The 22,138-nt window shown below is 34.1% G+C and overlaps 2 protein-coding genes across 3 annotated transcripts in view; one reads left to right on the top strand and one right to left on the bottom strand.

Annotated features, from left to right (window-relative positions):
- Nucleotides 1-4,388: 4,388 nt before the first annotated feature.
- On the bottom strand, nucleotides 4,389-19,110 carry LOC137389870 (3-ketoacyl-CoA thiolase B, peroxisomal-like). Its single transcript, XM_068076018.1, has 9 exons — nucleotides 18,937-19,110; nucleotides 18,067-18,218; nucleotides 15,977-16,099; nucleotides 13,366-13,551; nucleotides 12,681-12,777; nucleotides 11,496-11,589; nucleotides 9,767-9,946; nucleotides 5,162-5,363; nucleotides 4,389-4,820 (listed from the first exon to the last, which is right to left on the bottom strand). Exons 1-9 carry the CDS (start codon nucleotides 19,090-19,092, stop codon nucleotides 4,748-4,750), a joined length of 1,263 nt encoding a protein of 420 aa, XP_067932119.1. The 5' UTR covers nucleotides 19,093-19,110; the 3' UTR covers nucleotides 4,389-4,747.
- Nucleotides 19,111-20,710: 1,600 nt separating this feature from the next.
- Nucleotides 20,711-22,138, top strand: part of LOC137391813 (protein kinase C delta type-like) — a 57,082-nt gene continuing 55,654 nt past the window's right edge. The window contains exon 1 of one of the 2 annotated variants that reach the window (XM_068078348.1): nucleotides 20,711-20,731. The gene's annotated coding sequence lies outside the window, so the exon portion shown is untranslated. Of the gene's footprint in view, nucleotides 20,844-22,138 lie in introns of both variants that reach the window. The other variant, XM_068078347.1, reaches the window with a different exon arrangement.

Below are 22,138 nucleotides of genomic sequence, written 5' to 3'. Positions count from 1 at the left end.
TATCATGAGAGAAGTGTTTTGTGTAATTGAAATAAATTAAGAAAGAATAAAAACTGCTGTAAAGGTTTTCAAACTTTTTCAAACAACTTTTAAACTTCATATCACAAGGAAAATGTTTCGTGCACGTCAAATAAATTGAAAAAAATAAAATGACTATAAAAAGGTTTAGATGTGAAATAATTAGCAAGTGATAGCTAAATTAAGTCGGTTTTGCTACGATTTCGATAAAAGATGATTCAGTAATGATACAATATGTTGAATTAATAATAACAATTCTTGCATAGAGGTCTGTGGGTATAAAAAAGATTACTGTTCTACCAGAAGATATCCATTAAAACTTTAAATACTACGATACTGGTAACTCTTGATACCAGTACAGTTGGAAAAGTGAGATATCGTACTGTTTTTGTCTGACCAAACAGAGAGATGTCGAGGCTTTTCTCATGGAAACAATATAATTGTCCGCGCGAGAAGAATTGACCTTGACCCTAGATATAGTAATTTAACCTTACGAAAAATATTTCTTAACATGGCATTGTAACGCGAGGCCGCATTGGTAAAATAATCATCGTGCGCTAAAGCTGGAATGACAGACATACTTTGAGAAATATATACAGATGTATATATATAGATTATTTATATGTGTATATAAATAAATTGCATGGTTAATACAGGTAGGTTAGCTTGTCAGTAAAAGCTCAATGAAAGAAAAAGATTTTAGACAATAATTCGAACTACAAAACCAGCTCAACCTTAGTTATTATATGGGAATGCCCCAAAATCCTATATAATCACAGGCTAACTCAAGATCCTTGTTGCTAATCTGAAAATTGAAAAAAACAAGGAAAGGCACAAAACGAAATGTGCTCTGTGAGAATTTACACATGAGAGAACTCTGTCAAAGCTTTATACCAAACTCAGTTTTTGTGCAATAAATGTTTTGTAGGAATGTCGTGTGGTCGTGGCAGAGTGCAGGTCTGCCATGTATGAGTACCAAAAATGTGAAAAATGGCCCGTGTGGTCGTGGCAGAGTGCAGGTCTGCCATGTATGAGTACCAAAAATGTGAAAAATGGCCATATAAAATAAAAGATGAGCAATGCATTCATATACACGCATAACATGTTGGCCTGTCGGAATACAATTACATGTACGTAGATTGAATGAGGCATTGTAACTCTTAATTCTAGTGAATCATTCCAGTGACACACATTTTAAGTTCTGTAAATACTTACTTTATTATTGAGAGTGTCTAGATTTTATCTAAACTAGCATCCTGGGCACCATGAGAGATCGTCAGGTGTGTTCATAAAGCACAAAGAATAATTACATGTATATGCACAGTAATTATAAAATTTCTGATACTAACGATTGGCGCAGGTAATAGCAACCGGCTGATGATGCATGTATCATCAGCCAGTTGATTCCTGAATGATGCAATTTTTTTACCAATTTCCATCTGTTGCTTTGGCCAGACATGGCTTTTATTATAGCAGAAACTATGTGAGTTTAGGCAAGTTTGAAAGACCTTATTGTTGATCATTCTATGACAGCATTGGACGAATTTGATATTCGACTTGGTCGATCTTGTACAAATGTAAATTCTTGCAGCGCTGGCAGTCTCATTATTTTCACTTTTGGTAGTAGGATATCATTTGTTGCATACCCAATCATTTTTCTTTTTTGTCTATTATGTGCAATGACTGGACAAAATGCTTGGGTAATCCAGATATGATAAGAATGGAGTTCGAAGGCCTGTGCCGTGCAAAAGATGGGCTGTAACTGTAACTACGGTAAATAACTCTTGCACTAAACCAGTCTGATTGAGCTTGTAAGATATTTAATAAGAATGAGTTAACTTGTATCTCCAGGGTTGTGTGGGCATAAGTCTAGGAAGACCTGCTAGGATGAAAAGCCATGTGTGTGAGATATAATCTCTATTCAACATTCTACATGGCTTGTTGACAGTTCACAAAATGACAATAGAGATTATGCAAGCAGCGTTTGGGACTATTTCTGTTGTCAACAATGCACTGATGCTAATATGTCTGACCAAGGACAAATGATTAGGCTCAGGGTTTTAGTAATACAGACACTCCAAAGCTCATTTATGTAAACTAGTGAGAGATCAAGGCATTATCATTAGTGCAATGGTAGCAGTAATAAGCATGATAATCAATTTCAACAGGTCTGTTGTGATTATAGCTATGGGTGTAATTAGCAGGAAACCATTATAAGAACAGCTGACAGAATCCTATCAGTTGTATTTTCATTAAAACCTTTAATTAATACTAATATCTCTCATGCAGTCTGGTGTGCTGTGAGAGATCGTCATGTGCTATATGTATCTGGATAATTAATCTTAAATTTTGGTAAGGGATTGAATGGTTCAGATGGTAGTGCGTTTGGCTGGGACACTTTTTATCTGGGTTCAATTCATGTGGACTGTAATCTTTTTTCTTAACGCTCTTAGCGTGGCTGCAGACAGACATGGCTTTCATTATAATCAAGATTATCAACAATAGCTTGAGGTTGCCATAGAATACCAATAATCGTAAATGCTACATTCGTGTAAAACACTGTCCAATCACTTGAAAGCATTACTCAAGGACAGTAATTCCAGTTGTAATTATAGTATTACTGTAAAACCCCTATTTTAATGCCATGGTGCTCTATTTTTCAACCCTTGTCCTATAGTGGCGGTCAAATAGAGAGTTTACTTGTAATTAGATACTTTAAATTCATTGATAGAGCAATAGTAAAAATATAGCCGTCCCATTGCTACTCTGACTGGTGAGTGAGTTGATATATGAAACCATGCAAGCAACTAGATCCGAAGATATGTGAAAAAGCACAACTGCATTTTTTAATACAGAGATGAAAATATTGCACTCATTGCACTCACTGATATGTTTGCTACAGTTTGCAGCCAAAACTAGCTTTTTATGTGCAAGAGAAGTGGAGTTATGAGCATCGATTCATTGTAAGCCATGTTAAGATAGCCGCAAGGATACTATTAAATAACATGCTATAAATAAGCATATTTATAAGCTATACAATAATAATCTATCAAATGATACAAACATATTTATGAACAAGTGACATAAACGAACCATACTTATATTATTTGCAAAGACAAAAATTAACGTTTTTAAAACTACTATTAGCCTGAGACCATTATTGATCATCTCTATGGTGTTGCCTTCAAAGTTTTAACGAAAAGCTTCGGAAATGGACAACGAGAGAATGAATTGTTATTGATATATAAGATTCATTATTATTACGATTTTGTGGACACTTTTCTACTGATCAGTTGATATTATGGGCTCATAAAGATCAAACAATGTCAAAGTGGCGGTCAACTGGAGGTGGCGTTAAAATAGAGGTGGCGTTAAATTAGAGGTTTTATGGTAGTTGCTATGCAACCTGTCCACATTGGACACCATATTTGCAACTCTCAAAACAAAGGCTGTTGAGCTTTTGAGGCTCCGCTTAGGAAAGTTAAAAGACCAATTTGTATGTTTTAATAAATTAGTAACTGGTGGAACATAGGCCTAATGACCCACAAACAGAATATGATATAGTATTCTTTTTAAAGCAAAAAGTTAATTGTTGGCTAAATTGCCTCGTAATTCATATAGCAGAGATCTACAACATGATAACTATAGAGAATTATTGAACAGTCTTAATAAATCGCTCTTCTATATATTATTCTCGTATATTATCATCGTTCATTACCTGTCCGTCAGTTTGCTTTTTCTGCCAAAAAGCCATCTTTATTCTGTGGCTGGCACAATCATTTAGATGTTTTGTAAGGTGTAATAATGTGGTACATTAGCTCTGTAGGAACTAATCTACGTTAGTTACTATGTTAGTAACTAACGTACTGAGTACTAACTAAGTTAACATCAGTTAACTTAATAACTAATGTTACTAACTTAGTAACTAATGTTACTAAGTTAGTGACTAATGTTACTTTAACTAAACTAAAGTACTCTCTAACCCGGTGAGTGAGTCTAATAAGCTGAGTGTCACGAGTTTGAGTCAATATTGGCCACCATTTTAGTCATTTCATAAATGGCATGTGAAGAATTTTGTGGTTGCGTGAAAGTTGGCGCATTTAAAACAACTGCTATCATTACATGAAAATAAAAAGGTTTGACATCCATCCTGCACTTTATCATTTCTAACAATTTAATGTTGATTCATAACTCACCTTTTATTAATGATAAATCTGTGAGTCCTCTTAAACGAGCCTCAAATGAAGATATCAGATTAAAAAAAATTGCAATCTCTCCGATGAGGATGACTCATTTCAATGAATCAAATATAGATAAATTATTTCACATTCATCTCAATTACAAAGGCTTATGAATGGAGAGACCAGTAGTTATCATTCAGCTTGTATTTTATTATATCTAAAAAGTTATAAAAAATGGTAGGTTTATTTTTAACAAAAATTACCTGCCATGAACTTGAGCTTGCTGTGTTATTCAGCCCAACCAACAAACAACATTCCTGGCTTCGTAATATCAATTTATAGAGGTAAGTCTCGCCCAAGACTTGAATAAAATGCGATTGCAATCTAATAACATTAAATCTCAGGTTGTGGAACGATCTTACAATATTTTATAAAAATAACATTATTTTTATCAATGACTCCATTTAATGTCAGTGTGTTTTGATTATAACAATTGGTCCTAAGAACTCGATAGCAAATGCAGCGAAGTCTTGAATTTATATCAGCAGCTATTCTTCGAATTCCAGCACAGCAGCTGCTCCCATACCTGACCCTATGCACATGGATACGATTCCGTATGCCCTGCAAATACCAAAATTAATCAAAAAACTGTAGAAGTTTTTTAGCAAATAGATCTTAATATTTTGCTAGAAATTGCGTTGAACATTAACGCAATGTTAAACACGATGACAGGTACTCAGACTTTAGCTGGCCTATACCCAAGCCAATGAAACAACGATTAATTTATTATTTACAAAACTAAAAAATGGTGAATACATCCACATGAATCCCATCTGAAAACTGAAAAACCGCCGTGAGATATCACTGCGCATAGGCAGGGGTTAATATGCTCTCTTGCATAATTCATGGAAACTATGACGATGTACAGAAAGTCTAAAGATTTGAAAAACTAAGTTACTAACCTGCGGCCTCTTCGTTTAAGCTCATGCAGTAGTGTAGCCACTTGCCGAGCGCCGGTACAGCCGAGTGGATGGCCTAAGGCTATAGCCCCACCATTTGGATTAACCTTGCTCATTGGTATTCCTAGCTTACTGACACAGTAGGACGCCTGGCTGGCAAATGCTTCATTTATTTCAAATATGTCTACATCTTCAAGCTTGATCCCTGCAATGGTTTCATTCAGTTATACACACACATCACTCCTTTGACTCTATAGTAACTTTTACAGGTTGGAATCCTGTGCAAATAAATTAAGAAATTTAATTGTCCTCTCATGCAATAAAAATTGCATAAACCATGAGGTAACTAGAGTTGAAAAAAAATTTCTTTTTGAATATGTTTGTGAAACGTAATTTTAAAGTATATAAAAATGTTCAATTTCTACAGCTTGTTCACTTTTACTCACCAAACTGTAATGCTTCAACAAATTTCATATAAAGTTATATACTTTATGCGTTAAAACCAATATCAGCTCAAATTTTATGCCTGCTAAAAAGTGACATATAGAGACAATTGAAACTTAAGGTTTCACAGTACAAGGAATGTAAGAGCTGTATATAAATAAATAGCCTAAAGTAACACAGCATTGCAATTCTGTATATATAACATGACATGTTTTATATACATGTACATATACAAGCAGTACATAACTTCCCGGTTGACTGCAAAGCTAGCAGCATATAGGTACATATACTAACAATATGCCTGGTGATGTCCAAGATTGCTTTCATTTTCAATCAGATATCCTACAGGTGGGTGTTTAAGGGGCTGGGTCTCAGGAACTAGATAGAGTTTTGAGATCAAATACTTAATTGACCCGGCGTAAGACATGGAGCAGATGCGTCGGAAGTTTGAATGAAATTGGGCAATAAAAAGGAAAAATGACGATATTTACATGGCCTAACAGACAGACATACAATGACAAATTGAGATCTAGTAATATAAATTACAGCTAATACTAAAAGTGTACTTATTGAAGCAATGCAGTAGTGATAGTAGTAATATCTGGTTGCATGTACCATTAGCTTACTAATGTCTAATATAAAATATATTATATACTATATCATAGTAGATAATATATAATATGAACTACTATATAAGATACTATAAAGTACTATAAGATACTAATACAACCTTAGGCCATTTTAATGTCATAATTAATAAAACTTACTAGCAAGCCACAAACATGTAATTACTAATTACATAAAATACAGCTGAAGTACCGTATATAGCTGATATAAGGGTCAACAGTTTGGTTTCATTAGCTACCTTCTAGCAGTTTCTTGTATATGTTATGGTTGTTAGAAGAACATGTAGCCTCTTTTACATGTCAGCTCACTATGGTGAAGATCAGGATTAAAAATAAATATGTTAGTCATTATTAATTCATTGTTTTTTAAATATTTAATAGACGAATTTTAGTGATATGCACAACAACGGAAAACTAAAGATGTTCCGCACGTGAATGTAATTAAATATCAACGATGTTTGCCTGTTTAGTCTGGAATTAGTGTAATCTAGCAGTATCTGTACGTTATGACAAAAATCCAATAACACTAAGTTTAAATGTGTCGACAAAATTGGCCAAATATAAAATGATTTTTGAACAAATGTATGCACTACTGAATACCCGGCGTTGCACGGGTGATAAAAAAAGTTTTTGCCCAAAAAATGTATTTTTAAGCAACATATTTAATCACTATTCTAACTTTTAAATGAAGGCATTTGGAAGGTGAAGGCGTATTGGATAGCAAGCCAGTCTTCAGAACCAAGGTTTCTGAGTTTATATCCAGTGTGAAGCAATTGGGTGATAGTCAGCAAGGGGTGTGTAAGAGGCTGGTTCTCAGGTACTAGATAGAGTTTTGAAACGAAATACTTTGGCGACCTGGCAGAAGGCACGGAGCACATGCTTGTGAAGTTTAGATAAAATCGTCTAAAAAGTGTGTTTCAACATTTTTGGGTGATTTTGTCACACAATGACACGCACAATGACGAAGTGGGTTTTTTAACAGAGGTGATATGTCTGTATGTGCAAGTCATAGGAAAATAGAAAATAATAATCGAAACCATCCTTCAACATACAACTTCATCGGGCAACATACAAACGCTGCAGGTATTTGCAAAAAATCATGATTTTATATACAGCTTTGCGAGTAAGATATCGACAAGTTTTACTGGTCAATGAAACCATCAAAAGTGAAGTTCTAGCCATGTAAAGAGTGGCCTGCTCAGCCACCTTTAGTCATCTGTACATAATCATCTCTACACGCACTTAAAAACACAGTTTCATGTTCAATCAGATAGTCAGCAGGTGGGTGGATGTTTAAGAGACTGGTTCTTAGGTACCAGACAAAGTGTTGAAGTCATAAAGCACATGGGTGTAGAGTTTGGATGAAATTGACCAACCAATGTGAAAATGCAGAGCATTTACGCACGCTGCATGCGTACACGCACAATGACAAGGTTTTATTTATTGCAGTTAGATTATCCCACGACCAAACGAGCGTAGCGAAGTGTGGGAGTTTTTATGATAAATGCATGTGCACACAACTTACGAAAATTATTCATCAACAATGAGACGAACCCTCGTCAAGAAATTTCATCAACAAATTTAAGCATCGTTATGTAAAGTTGTTAAAGTATAATAACGACACAAAACACATTTAAACCTATTTAAATATGTTACCAAGTCTTTGTAAACCGTCGGTATTATCTTAAAACTTACCCATCTGATCGGATTATACACAAATAGACAGATTAATTTCAACGAAAATCGCCACAAAACACTTGAAAAGCTTGGTTTAATAAAAGTTAAGACCAAAAATTGAAACGCCGAGGGACAGATAATAGAACGATGAAGTCTTGCGCATTTCACGAAAAATTAACGTGCACTTTTCACCAGTCTATAGCATTGTCGAATTGCCGAAGGTTTTGGCAATTAACATAGGAGTACAGAAATCGTTTCATTTTTGCCGATTTCAATTTTTTCATTTTCATTTGCCGACACATTTGAATACTTTCCCATTCTAACTGATGTCCAACGCAGTATAAGTAAAGCAAATGATGATGATATTTTTAACGTTTCTTATGAGATTATTACAATAATTAATTATAAGTTTGGATGACTACAGAACAATGACTACGTAGTACAGACTTTCTAAAAATCTAACGCAGTGTAAGTAAAGGCATGACGATGATATTTTTTCTAACGGTTCTAATGAGATTATTGCAATAATTAATTATAAGTTTGGATGACTACAGGACAATGACTACGTAGTACAGATTTTCTAAAAATCTATATAAATATCACAACTTCGTGATATTGTTAGCTATGCCGTTTTGAAATGTAAACAAAATTGTGCATTGGTTTTTTATTATTACTATATAAATAATATTGGTTATTCTAATAATATCAGTGCATTTTACTTCTAATATTGGCCAATATTGCATTTCTTTTTTTGCAGGAGGAGAGATATAAACATATAATCTTTTCCTTTCCTTATTGCTATTTGTTGTATATAATAACACCCAGTACATTACAGCTACCATTGCAGTTATCCTATTTGACTGCTAATATTGCATTTCTCAACCATCAGTACCCTTTCTTTTTTCCAATATCACTTTGGTCATGGGCTGTATGACAGTGGAATTTCTAGAAATTTTCCCCCTGTACGTAATAATCAACAATGCAGCTTTTTTACAGGTTTACAGCTTGAATTAATATTTATTTTAACCAACAAACAACTTTCAAATTGTATATTACACGGCAGCTTGCCATTTACTTTTAATATTGCATTTCAATATAATAAGAGATATAATAAACATATATCATTATTGCTGTTGTTATTTAAATTACGTACAGTAGTTTAGGTCTACAGCTTGAATTAATATTTATTTTATTATTGTAAAACATAAGTTTGAGATAGTTAATTATTTATTTTATTAATATTTATTTCTGTTACATTTCTGTTATTTCTGTTGCGCCTTTTTAGAGTCGTGCTCCCTCAAATTTATTTTATATCATCTCAAACAAGTCTCATTTACATTATACTCTGTCAATTCCTGCTGAGAACTACTTTTTCGACAACCAACAGTACCCTTTCTTTTTTCCATTACTACTTTGGTCGTGGGCTGCATGACAGTGGAATTTCTAGTATATATATATATATATTTACATATGTATGGTAGTATAGATATACAAGTCTCCATGTAGATATACTATAATATATGCTTACATATATATATCTCATGCACACCCACACATAAACCATATAATACATGTACCTACATGTATATCATATACGCGCCTGTTATATAAGCTATATGTATATAGAAACTGATATTTGTGCCATACATGTATTTACCCAATCAGCATTGATACAACAATCTGCCATATAGCAACATAATTAGCTGCATCTGTCACTTGTAACAGTGGACAATCACACCACATAGTGACTACCGATCTGTACTTGCATCAAGTATATTTACCTGTATGTACACAATATCATAACCTACACTTACATTAGGCAATAATCTTGTAATTACACTATGTAAAGTTCATAACCCACCAGCATGGCTGAGAGCAGCAGGAATGGCTACTGCTGGTCCAATTCCCATGACATCTGGTGGAACCCCAACAACCTTGAAACCACGTATTACACCGAGGACAGGGACGCCCAGGCGCTTAGCGACAGACCTTCTCATGAGCAGCACTGCTGCTGCTCCATCGCTGACTTGACTAGAGTTGCCTGAACAGTGGTGTAATAAACTGAGTTATGATTGGTTGGAGCTGAATTATATCCTAAACTGTTCAATAGAAAACTGGGATGTGATTGTTTGGAACAAAATTTTATCTCAAACAATGCTGCAGTAAATCGTGGCTTGTGATTGGTTGGATCAGAATTACATCCTAAACAGTGTGATAGTAAACTAACATGTGATTGGTTAAAACAAAAACCATTACAATCCCTGTGAAACCAAAAAAAAAAACTGACATAATTTCGTATTCTACAATACTGCCGCTAACTATGAATAGCTATTTATTTTATATAAAACATTCAAGGAAACAAATATGACACACCACTAAAGTCGCATTACATTCAGAGCACGCAGATTTTAATGTGAAATGTTTATGGTATGTAGAAAACACCGTGATACAAAAATATAAAAATATACCCTAGTTCAAATCTACATAATTAAATACTCAAGTCTGAGTCAGCTATTCTTCTACTACATAAACATTAACCTGATGACATCGACAACGAAGAGCTGAGCATTGAAATAGCGTCCTTGTCTATCGTTGTTACTTGTTATTTGTTATCATAATAAAACTTTAAAAACACAATAATTGACAATTCAATACCAAAACTATTTAAACCCTGGCATGACAAACAGGTAGTTGAAAGTTTAAGCTTGGCATGACAAACAGGTAGTTGAAAGTTTAAGCTTGGCATGACAAACAGGTAGTTGAAAGTTTAATCTTGGCACGACAAATGGGTAGTTGAAAGTTTAAGCTTGGCATGACAAATGGGTAGTTGAAAGTTTAAGCCCGGCATGACAAACAGGTGAAAGTTCAAATCTGGCATGACAAACAGGTAGCTGAAAGTTCAAGTCTGGCATGACAAATGGGTAGTTGAAAGTTTAAGCCTGATATGACAAACAGGTAGTTGAAAATTCAAGCCTGGTATGACAAATGGGTAGCTGAAAGTTTAAGCCTGGCATGACAAACAGGTAGTTAAAAGTTTAACCTAAGACTAACACAATTATCTTCAATGTGACGACCATTAACCTGCAGCTACCCTCAACTGCTAAATATGATGCTGAATTTCAAAGAGAGGGCAACTATTAACATTTTATAGACCAACATTAATAAAACGAACTAAAAACTGTTTGGAGATTAAGAAAGTTGGAAAAAATCAAAAACAAATAAAAACATATTTTTGGTGTGTTATCAAAAACAATCATGACATTTTCTCATAATTTGTTATATGCCATATTTTATTTGACTTTTGAATGTACTGAGGTTTGTAAAACACTTCATATTATACTCAATGCATGTTTATGCACTGCTGAAAGTAGTCGAAATGATATTTCTTATCTGACATCTGAGCTTTACATGCATGCTTCGTGTAGATATATTTATAATGTGGAAAGTGTAAACGTTACACTGATCTTTGTCTCACTAGCTTATTCGGTATATACCAGCGACATTCCATGCTGACCTTCAACTCTCCTTGCATGGCAGTTTAGTAGCAAAATGTTCAGATTCATTTGCTCAGAAGATGTAGATCAACACACCTGCAGTAGTTGAGCCTCCTTCTTGAAAGGCGGGGCGAAGTTTAGCCAAACCCTCTATAGTTGTGGTTGGCCTGATACCATCATCAGCAGTGACCTTGAATACAACAATAATGTTGTCGTTATCGATATAGCTTCTTTATATTCATGCGCTGCCAGTCAAAATGCATCTCATTAAAAAAGAAACAGTACAGGAAGTTGCCAAACAATCATCGATCTGCTCGATGAAATATTTGATTACTGCCTAGTTGAGTTGTTACAGCCTCCTATACAACAATATATATATATATTTATTAAAAAAATTAAGATTTATTAAAAATTGGTTTGTCATATTTTATGGAAAAATTGGAGACTCCAAAACTCTTCTTAGCAAATTTTATAAATCTTTTTATTTATGCACAATTATTTATAAATAACTAGTTTATACATAAATTATACCTTTATTAAATTTTTTTTATAAATTTTAACAAATTTTATAAAAACTGAAATAAACTTGCAATTATTACAAGCATCTCCAAAAATGTTATACAAACACAACTAAGTGATTCTGGCAATATAACCTGCATTTTATAACACTCAGACATAAATAAAATTGGCGCAAAGTTTAAAAATTCCAATGTTGTTAGTGTAGAGATTGCGGTAAACTTCGGCCATAATTTGCCTCTTTTATGGTTGAAGTGTCATTTTTTTGTTGAATCTATTGCTATTTTGTATTCTTAATCTTATAATAACGGCTACATCTGACTTGATTTAGGTCATGAAGTTATGTGTTGTTGATACGATGTTTATAACCTTATAAGGCACTTTGAATCACAAGTATATTAAAGGTAGGATTTATGGTCTATAAAATGATCTATGAAAACAGGTAAAGTACTATGACACCATCAAGCATTAACGATATCATTACTCTGAGGCATGAAAGGAAGAGTTAATAAAATGCTGCCACTGACCTAGATGCTGACCAAACCATAAAGAGTTTAACAACGACAACTGACTATACAATATAGTTATAAACATTAGCTAGAAGGCAAGCAGTGGCTGATCTTTATAGCTAGTAACACGCATCTACAACGGTGTTCTACACATTGGACGAAAAGAGTCTAAATAACCAGGGATTTATTTGCACACAACCATTTATCACCAAAATACTTAAAAAGAACGAAGCTGTAAACCAGTCTAACTACTTACTGTTACAGTTTGTGTGTTTCCTTCTTTATCTGTAAATCTGGTGCTCACTGGAACTATTTCATTCGAGAACCTGCCAGCCTTTGCGGCAGCGGCAGCTCTACAAACACACAAGACACAAAACATTCCATAACCTTTACACTAAATAAACAGTAAGTAACACAAACCTGATTTTAGTCTACATGCTATAGTCAGGTTTAAAAACCTTCTAAAAATGCTTTTTTTACTACAGTACCTGCCATAGCTTATGACTACAAGAGTGTGTCCAAGCAGAGTGAAACAATGGATTAAAAGTTATCTGCCCAATATGAATAGACAACTTCAACACAATACTATCTATTTAAGTTTTACACAGAGAGTAGCTGTGGTTGTTTGCTTCCAAGCTACTTGTTTAATACCCGTCTCTAAAACTACGTTGTACACTTTTAACTTATGTAATGCTTGAATTCATAACAATCGCAACATATTTGCAAAAATATAAAAAAGATTCGAAGTTGTCTGTCCACTGTCAACAAACAAATCCAAAAACTCACTATTCGTTAATTTTCTTTTAGTTAAAGAGATTGTTATACAACAGTTTTGCTAAAAATCCTCTCAAGTGGAGCCTTCAAAATATTTATTGTCTGGAAATCAAACTTCCCTCCTCAGTTAATCAATGTTATTGAATAAACAAGCTGCTGTTTCTTACTTGGTATGAGACTCGTATGCAAGCCTATCTTGGGCTTCCCGACTAACACCATATCTCTCAGCAACATTTTCAGAGGTGATGCCCATGGGTACTGTACAATCCATGGCCAACTGACACTCTGACATCAGCGGATTTATATCACCATTCTCAAACTCTTGGTTCTGATACTTGGTCATTGATTCTACGCTGGAACGTCACATAGTAAATGTAAAATTTATTTGTTGACCACCTAACCTACATATTCCTAACACATATAACAGAGAAGATTTTTAACTCTTGATTGCAGCTATTAATGCAAACATTCTATATATTAGTGGTTTTTTAGATTTATATATTCTGTATTCAAAGCCCGGTAGGGAAGCTACTAACAACATCACCAAAATACAGTAACAAAAAGACATGTGCTGCAAATTTGGCATTTCTGGCAGAATAATTTCAGCCAGCTTCAAGCTCTCACTGTTCATGACAAAACCTAAACTATTGGAGGTCCTTTAAGCATTTCTATTGCAAATGAAAATCCATTTCTGATTTTATTGGATCACAATTTTTTTTTTAAAGTGAGTCAGCTTGGGAGTTTAATAATTAGTATTCACGGCGCTATAAAGCCCTCAACATGCCTGACTTCTGCCAGATTTTTGGGCTCAGCTTGAGCCGCTATCTTTGAACAACAAAGGTTAGAGAAACAAAATGATTAAGGCGATGGCGGTGATTTAAGCTACATAAGCTGGTGGTTTAGTAATTCCACCTCAAGTAAAAAATCCTTTATAGTTTTCTTCATATCTTGAAGTCTATTTGTCAAGATGTACTGATACTCACTAAAGTGAACCTACATTTGACTTTTATGTATGCCACAAAATTTAAAAAGCAACACAAATTTTATGAAGATAATAAATAGCTAATACGTAACTAACAAAATATGTCAGTAAGTTGTGAGACTCCAGCTATCTGCTTAAACAGCTCAGTCAGGCATATTGGAAGAAATAATGCCCTAGCTTTCAAAAGACCAAAATATCTGTAAAACCGAGTTGGATCTAATGGTAAGTCTTAAAAGGTTCATTAAAAAACTTAAATTAAAGTAATAAGACTGATACATAGCCGACTTTGAAATATTTGAAGGAGATCGACATCTAACAGGGTGTTTAGTTCCACCTGAAAAACTTGTAAGAGCTTCAATTCCAGATTAGGAGAGATCAAGACTTGCTAAAACCTAAGAATCTGATGTCAGCCTTCCAGTTTCCACGACAACAATACCAGACTAATTTTACCTATCAACATGCCCAAATTCTCCAATTAAAGATATTGTTTTTGTAGACATATAAGGTATCCGTAAAAACGATGGCACCCTGTTGGACTGCTTAAGACATTCCATATATTTGTACATAAAACTAATGATAAAACTTCTGAACCACTTACTGTTAAAATCTAAAGCACGCGAATATTCTTCGATAACATTCAACTGTACGGATTCCAAAAGGAATTGTCTGTTTACGTCAACCAACAGGCAGACAGCTAATACAAGTAATTACAGCATTTTTGGCTCAGGATATTATTGCCGTAGCCAATGAATTAACTAGTGCTATGTACTCAAGTTTCAAGTTAATTTTATAACAACAGGTTTGTGAAACTAGCATGAGGCTTGCAAAACAGTGATATGCTGATTTGTACCTCAGAGAAAGTTGAAGTGATTCTATTCTGACTTTGTTTTAACATAATTTTAAACTAGCATTTGCGCTTCTTATAATAATCATAATTGAGTTCTGAATTGTAATCCAAGTAATATTAATACTTGGTGCTTTTAATTGCGGTGAATGTTCAATGCCTGTTTTTATTCATTGCTAAATGCATGCATGTTTGAACAAGTGTCTCTTATATAGATATGATCACTTTATACAGTAATCACTTTATACACTAATGAATAGATGACAGGCGCAACAGGTGACAAATGCAACAGGTGACAGGTGCAACAGATGACAGGTGCAACAGGTGATAGTTATTGAGTAGTACATGAATTGATAATGCAACTTGCTTCTAATGCATGAACATCTGCCATATTGTTTAAGTATTATGAAAGGGTATGATATGCTCTAATGTTACAAATATACTTTGTTACTAATGCTTCTTCTTAATCCTTATTCCACAACAAACATGATTATTGTTAAGATCCAAGGTTCGCTTTGAAAGGTAACAACTAACATATACAAGAGACAGTCTAAAATAAACTGATTGTTGAGGCATCAGGAATATGATTGGCACCAGGGAACAAGTGATATATCTAAAAGATATTTTAGTGTTGAATGAATGGATGGCAAGGGTAAGATTATATCATAAGTTATGAATAAAACACCAACATAAGTTGCAGTTTTTATGTGAGGTAAGTGTGTGGAACTGGCATCTATTTAGGGATGTAGATGTGAAAGCTTTGTTAAGGTCAGCGCTGTTTGAACCCCACGCTGACCAAATATATAATTCAAATGGGTCAAAAGTTGGGCATAAACTCTAAAAATATTTAAAAAACAATCTAATAAGAAATATGTCTAAAATTTTTTAGGATTGACAACCTAAAATGGGTGAGGCTATATCATAAGTTATGAATAAAATGAGAACTCCTTACCCAGCTCCAATTCCAATGTCACAGCTCCCCATTTTAATAGCGGCAGCGATGTTCATTACAGCCTGTAATCCAGATGAACATTGCCTATTGACGGATGACAGACAGGTTGTCTCTGGAAATCCCCTAAAGCAATTCCAAATGTTTATTTGGCAGCACACTATCAAAATTTGTCTAATATCACAAATAAAAACTGCATAATTTATGTAGGAGCCTATGAAGAAAAAATGTTACTATAAATTTTTTTAATCTTGATAAAAAGCTCCACTTTCACTAGCTTTTGTGTTCAACTCTTACCTTTTAATTTATACAATTGTGGAACGTGTCCTGACAGTACTTCATAATAAACAGAACATAGCCTTCATATTTATGCAGATTAAGTTGAAATAACAAAGGTTACATCATCACAGCAACAGGTGACAAATGAGCTAGCTACAACTTCACGTTTTCTGTCAATTGTACCCTCCAACACGTCATCACAAACGCTGTTTTAAAATCAAATATTATTGGAAAAGAAACAAAGTCTCTGTTCCTGTGAGAGCAGATGGAAGTGATGACTTACAAGGTTTGCACAACAAGCAGCCAATCCTGAGGCTAAAATGCTAACTACTAGTTATTAGTAGTAAGCATTTTAGCCTCAGGATTGGCTGCTTGTTGTGCAAGCAGCCAATAGATATAACTACTAATAACTACTAATTATTAGCAGTTATATCTAGTCACAATACATTATTGTGAACCTTCAATACTTTAAAGGTTGACTTGCAACAAAATTCGCATTACAATTATTTGGTATCAAAAGATTCACCATGTCTTACTCTGCTGTGTTGTAAGTGCCAAATATGTGGAAATGTGATTACAAGCTCTTAAAAGCTCAAAAACGAAAAGCCGCCGTAGATTGGAATCTCTTTATTTCTCTGACGTAACCATGAAATTTGGTTATCGTCTTGTCACGTGATGTTCTCAAGTGAATTGAAAGAGCAATAAAAAGCTCAATATAAAACTTATCGTAGGACTAGTTTATGACAAACACTTCAGGTTTTACCGAAGACCCCGTATCAAATATAGATGCTCGCTACTTTACAGTTTTCTTTCGGTTTGGTCTAATCGGCAAGTCGTAACCTGATCATGTGACCCAATACATCGCAAATAATTTCTGCAGTGCTTTTCGATTATCACAAATGACCAACAGGCTCGTCATGATTATCAGACAATGATATGTACTCTTTCAAGCTAAGGCTAAAAAATTAAACGAATTTTTACGGTAAGTTATAAGATATCAGTGCTAAAAGTAACAGCATTAAAATGACGATAAAATAGACGCGAAGAACAATAGACATGGTTTTATTGAATGCGTGAAGTATATTTGTGAAATATTTCGACGAATAAAGGTGCATGAAAGTGTAAACAGAAACCATCTAACACAGCTACGTCACATTTGAGCCGCTTTGGAAAGAGAATCCCAACTAAGGCGGTCTCGTGTGGTTGCGATTAACTGTTCGTTTTTTAGCTTTTAAGAGCTTGTAATCACATTCCCACATATTTGGCACCTACAACATAACAGAGTAAGACAAGGTGAATCTTTTCATATCAAATAACTGTAATGTGAATTTTGTTGCAAGTCAACCTTTAAACTTTTAGAACTCAGTCTACGAAGTTCATGATGAAAGTTTTAGTTCTACTAAAATCACGAAAACAGCAGTTGATTCCTAAGCAATTCCCTATCATAAACTTCGGAAAGGAAATAGAATCAAAAGGTATATAATTAAGAACACTGTTTGATCATTTAGATAAGTGATTTTGGAAATAAGCTATACTTCCAACAGGGTTGTGACCATTACGAAAAAATCATAGTTGTGCATTGATAAGTACTCACAGATGCCCAGATGTAAAGTGCATTGCAGTTGCAATAAATTTTGGACTGGATATCTATGTAGACGTATTAGCAAATAATTGTAATGCACTACAACGTTACTATGTCCTGTACCCCAATAACGCAGTGCAGTTCTAATGCGTCGCAACCCTGACATCCAACAATAATTGCCACGCAGCATCATTTTAATGTTGTGGTCAATCGAAGACTGACATTTACTTACGCAAAAAATTGCGCCATTCGGTTGCGCATGCCTCCACAGCTAGGCATTGACACATTCCCTACACAAATATCATTTACTTGCGATTTATCTATGCCAGCATCTTCAACAACCTGTGCAAGAACTGGTGCAAGCATCTCATCAGGTAAGGTGTCCTAAAAAGTGAAAAGTCTTTATATACGAAAGCACCTGCAACAGATTTATTCTCAGCAAACTTGGTGTTTGTTGTTAACCAGTTTGTTAAAATCTGGTATTAAATTGCTTGTGCTCATTTTCAGGCCTGACTGAAGATTTGATTAATAAATTATCTCCTCTTGACTTGTTAATTTTCATCTCAGAGAAAGTCCGCTCACAAATATAAGTTGATGCAAACAGCACAACCATCTCTTTTGCAAATCTCTGCTGAAACTTTTTTTGAGTGCAAAGGCTCAAAAACTCAACCCCTGGTTTACTTTCCAACACCATCTATGAAGAGTTATGAGCAATACAATCCGTTCCATCTCTAATTCCTCAAACTTCTCAGCATTAGTTTTAATATCACAAGCAAAAAGTGATCAAAGCAAATCAACTTGTTCTTTTTTGTCTTGAAATTAGCAAATCGTCTGATAAATTTCTGTAGTAAATCCAACAACTGACAACTCCTAGTGCTTCTCACCAAACTTAGTGTTTCTAAAAGATTAGCTGTTATATTTTAGATTTTAAAATTATAAAATCTAAAAGCTTTTATAGCTTTTAGATTTCCTTGATGTTGTGTAACAGTGTATGTAGAAGCAATAGACAAATGTTGTTATATGAATTGAAGGTTTGATTCAAACAAATCTTTCTACAACGAATGCGATCTATGTATTTGGGTAACTTGTGGTGAGAAACTACCTTGAAGGCACCTCTGCGAGCCTTGCATATTGCTGTGCGTCTCGCACTCACTATTACTACGTCCTCATCAGACTTGTTATGTGATGCCGTAGCATGTGCTGCCACTCCAGTCAGTTGTTTTTTCAAGGTTTGAAGTCTGTCAGCTGAGCTGCTCATTGTGCAAGTGTGCTGCTTCTGCAAAAGCAACACACTTTTGTACGTTGATCATTTTCAAAAACCTGATTGTTACTTAAGCAAATGTTGATCAGCAGGAAAAACTAGCATAGATTATGATATAAAAGGTTAAACGAAATTGGCGATTATTTACCTAAAAAATGCAAGACATTAGAGATCTACAGCAGCATCAAACTGTAATTTTTTACTTTTTATGTCATGCAATTTAGGCTCCTTCTCATGGCCCTCATAACAAAACAACAATTTACAGCTAACATGGTAATAACAATTGCGCATGGTAATAAGTACAACATACATAATGAAAGACATTTTGAAGAGTCATGGTAGAATCAGAGCTAAAATGAAAAAATGTGTACAGCAACAAAAAACCAACATAACGAACAAACATAGAAAATGAACTAACTTGAGAAAAACTATATCACACCATTTGATAATTCCAAAATGAAGAATCTTTTAACATATTCCACTTAACCAATACCAACTAAAGTTGATGGCTCCACCGCATTTATAGAGAGAGCATTGAGTTTTTTTAGTAAATTCAATTTATAGGTTGGCTAATATTGCCAACCTATAAATATAACCTTCAATATATGTTATGTTTTGGTAGATCACATTTTAAACAAACGCCAAAAGTAAAAAAATAAATCTACATTTTGATAAAAAAGTAAGCTATGTTTTCAACTCCAGTACGTACAGTAAAAAATTCAATTCAATCAAATTCAAAAAAAAGTTCTTGAAACTGAGTTCTCACGTCTTTTTGCCTTTAGAGGCTCTCAGTGAGAACAATCTGATCTGAATTGATAAGAATGGAATTTTTTGGAGTACTTTTGGAATCCTAATCCATAATAGAAGGCAAGATAGCCTATATGTAAATCGACTAGACTGCGACAGCAGTAATTTCATAACGTGCAACAAAGTAACCCAGCTCAGTAAACACAACCCAGTAACCCAGAAAGTATCAATGTAGATATATATTCCATGCAACCACTTGTTTTGGCAAAACTATGTCAGACTGGGATGTTTGTAAGAAAGACAAGGTCAACTGCAAATTATTTAAAATTCAACTTAAGCTTGTTCTACTATACATTTTAGTGTTACGATTATGCTAAACAAATTTCAGAAAATTAGCACTCGCACAGTCGCACTGAACTCTTCAAATAAGGCAACAGAGTAGGGACTCTTTGACAGCAAATATGAGCTTTTTATGAAACATTTTAAGCATTATGTCAGCGACTAAATAAATAACAATTAAAGTGTTAAAATACAACGTTTTGAATTAACATTAGCTAGTAATGAAAAACCTTTGGTTGCACGACATAAGGCAACTAGGGAACGCAGTGATCTTTGACCACTCCTTCCAAAGATGCCGACATTCACATAGCCGTGCTTTCGATCTTATATTTTTACGACCACCCGCAAACATGTCTCTATGTGTAGTTCTGGCGGCAACGTTGTCATTGACATATTTAGCGACGTGAGTTTTTCAGTAGTTGTCATTTAGAATTAGGTGCTTTTCTGAAATGTCAGTTGTTTGAAATACGTCTATGAAACGAGTGACGAGGCTTGAAAAATCGCAAAGGCGTTTGCGAAGACAATATGTACATCCTGTTCCTGGTGTTAGGTACAATACTTGTAGTAACCGCATCGTTATTCTAGTATTACGTAAAGTCTCGAATATACTGTAAATTTATAATTTTTTTATCTATCACAACAACTGCTGTCGCTAGTAGAGGGTTTGTAAACTATTTGGCTACTACGTTGGTGCAAGCCTGATGCAAGCCTCAAGCTGCATGCTTATTTGATAAGTCGCTTTTATTTTAGCTTCTGTGATTGTAGTTACGCCCGTACAACTATTTAGCAAGTCATAAAATTGTCAAATGATTGCTAATGTTGTAGCTATGTAATTGTTTGCCATTTTACACTGCTGTGTTTTATGTTTACAGTGTCTATTTTTGTGTTAAGTTTTTTCTTTGGCGCGTAAGATACCCGCTTTCCGTGACAGTCTTGTTGCATAAAGACCTATTTATGTATTGTTAGAAAATTTTTGTACAGTCGTTGTGATATTAACTAAAAGTATTTGGCATTGAAAGTTTAAAAACAGTTTCAAAAAGTATTTGTTAAAAATAAGACATTAATTTGCATTCTTTAGAACTGACGTGATTTAGTAACAACTGTCCTAATTATTATTTAATTATGAAGTATATAACTATATATCTTTTGCATATCTATGACCTGTCACATGGTATACATTGCATGTAGTTTGGCCATTGATAATGAAGCTCTTAAATAATTTGTAGTGTCTTCAAATACAAAAATACTTTGGTTTGCATCTTTAGACTCTTATGTTTGCTGATTTTTGTTAAGTAGAGCTGTGTAATAGTATAATTTTACTTAAGAGGTGTTGCAAAAACTTGTTAGGCAAAATGTGTATGCTACTCAAAGAAATGCTAGATCAACAGCAAGTTCTTTTAAATCCTTGATATATCATGTCAAAACGCTTTGCACCGTTTTTTATTTAGGGTAAGATAACCCATAATGTATGGTGTTGCAATATCCTACAATGGTAGATTATAATTTTTTTATTGCACTGTATTTTGACTGACAGTAACTGTATTTCCAGCCTCAACTAATTTGTGTTGTATTATCTATGGGTTGGAACAGATTAACATTCATACACAACATAATCTTTTTTTACATTTCGCATAATATGCTTCATATTTTTCTTAATTTGTCATATTTTCTTTTATCTTATACTATTATATTATATTGTATTTTAAACTGGCATTAGTTTACAATTGTGCCATGGTAACGGAGGATGGCAGTGCAGCGCTGTTTCCCTCTACAGATTTGAAGCTCTCTTTGAAGCATCAGGTCAAAAACCTGATGTTTATTATTTAGTCATTTTTTCTTGTGGCTTCTGCACAACACGTCTTTCATAATGTGAATATGAAACTTTATTCAATGTGTTATTAAGTTGCATTTATTTTCTCATTTTTACATTTTAGCAATTGTGCTATAATAAGTTCAT

This window comes from Watersipora subatra, chromosome 3, assembly GCF_963576615.1.
Source record: "Watersipora subatra chromosome 3, tzWatSuba1.1, whole genome shotgun sequence".
Taxonomy (NCBI): Eukaryota; Metazoa; Bryozoa; class Gymnolaemata; order Cheilostomatida; family Watersiporidae; genus Watersipora; species Watersipora subatra.
This window is presented reverse-complemented; position numbering and strand designations above follow the sequence as displayed.

What these genes read in the sequence shown, in the direction of transcription:
- LOC137389870 (XM_068076018.1), bottom strand. Translation starts at nt 19,092, where the DNA reads ATGAGCAGCTCAGCTGACAGACTTCAAACCTTGAAAAAACAACTGACT. An exon ending in GAAACACACAAACTGTAACA is followed by an intron (nt 11,590 to 12,680) that starts GTAAGTAGTTAG and finishes GTTGTATTCAAG; the next exon opens with GTCACTGCTGATGATGGTAT. An exon ending in TGCTGCTCTCAGCCATGCTG is followed by an intron (nt 5,364 to 9,766) that starts GTGGGTTATGAA and finishes AAACCATTGCAG; the next exon opens with GGATCAAGCTTGAAGATGTA.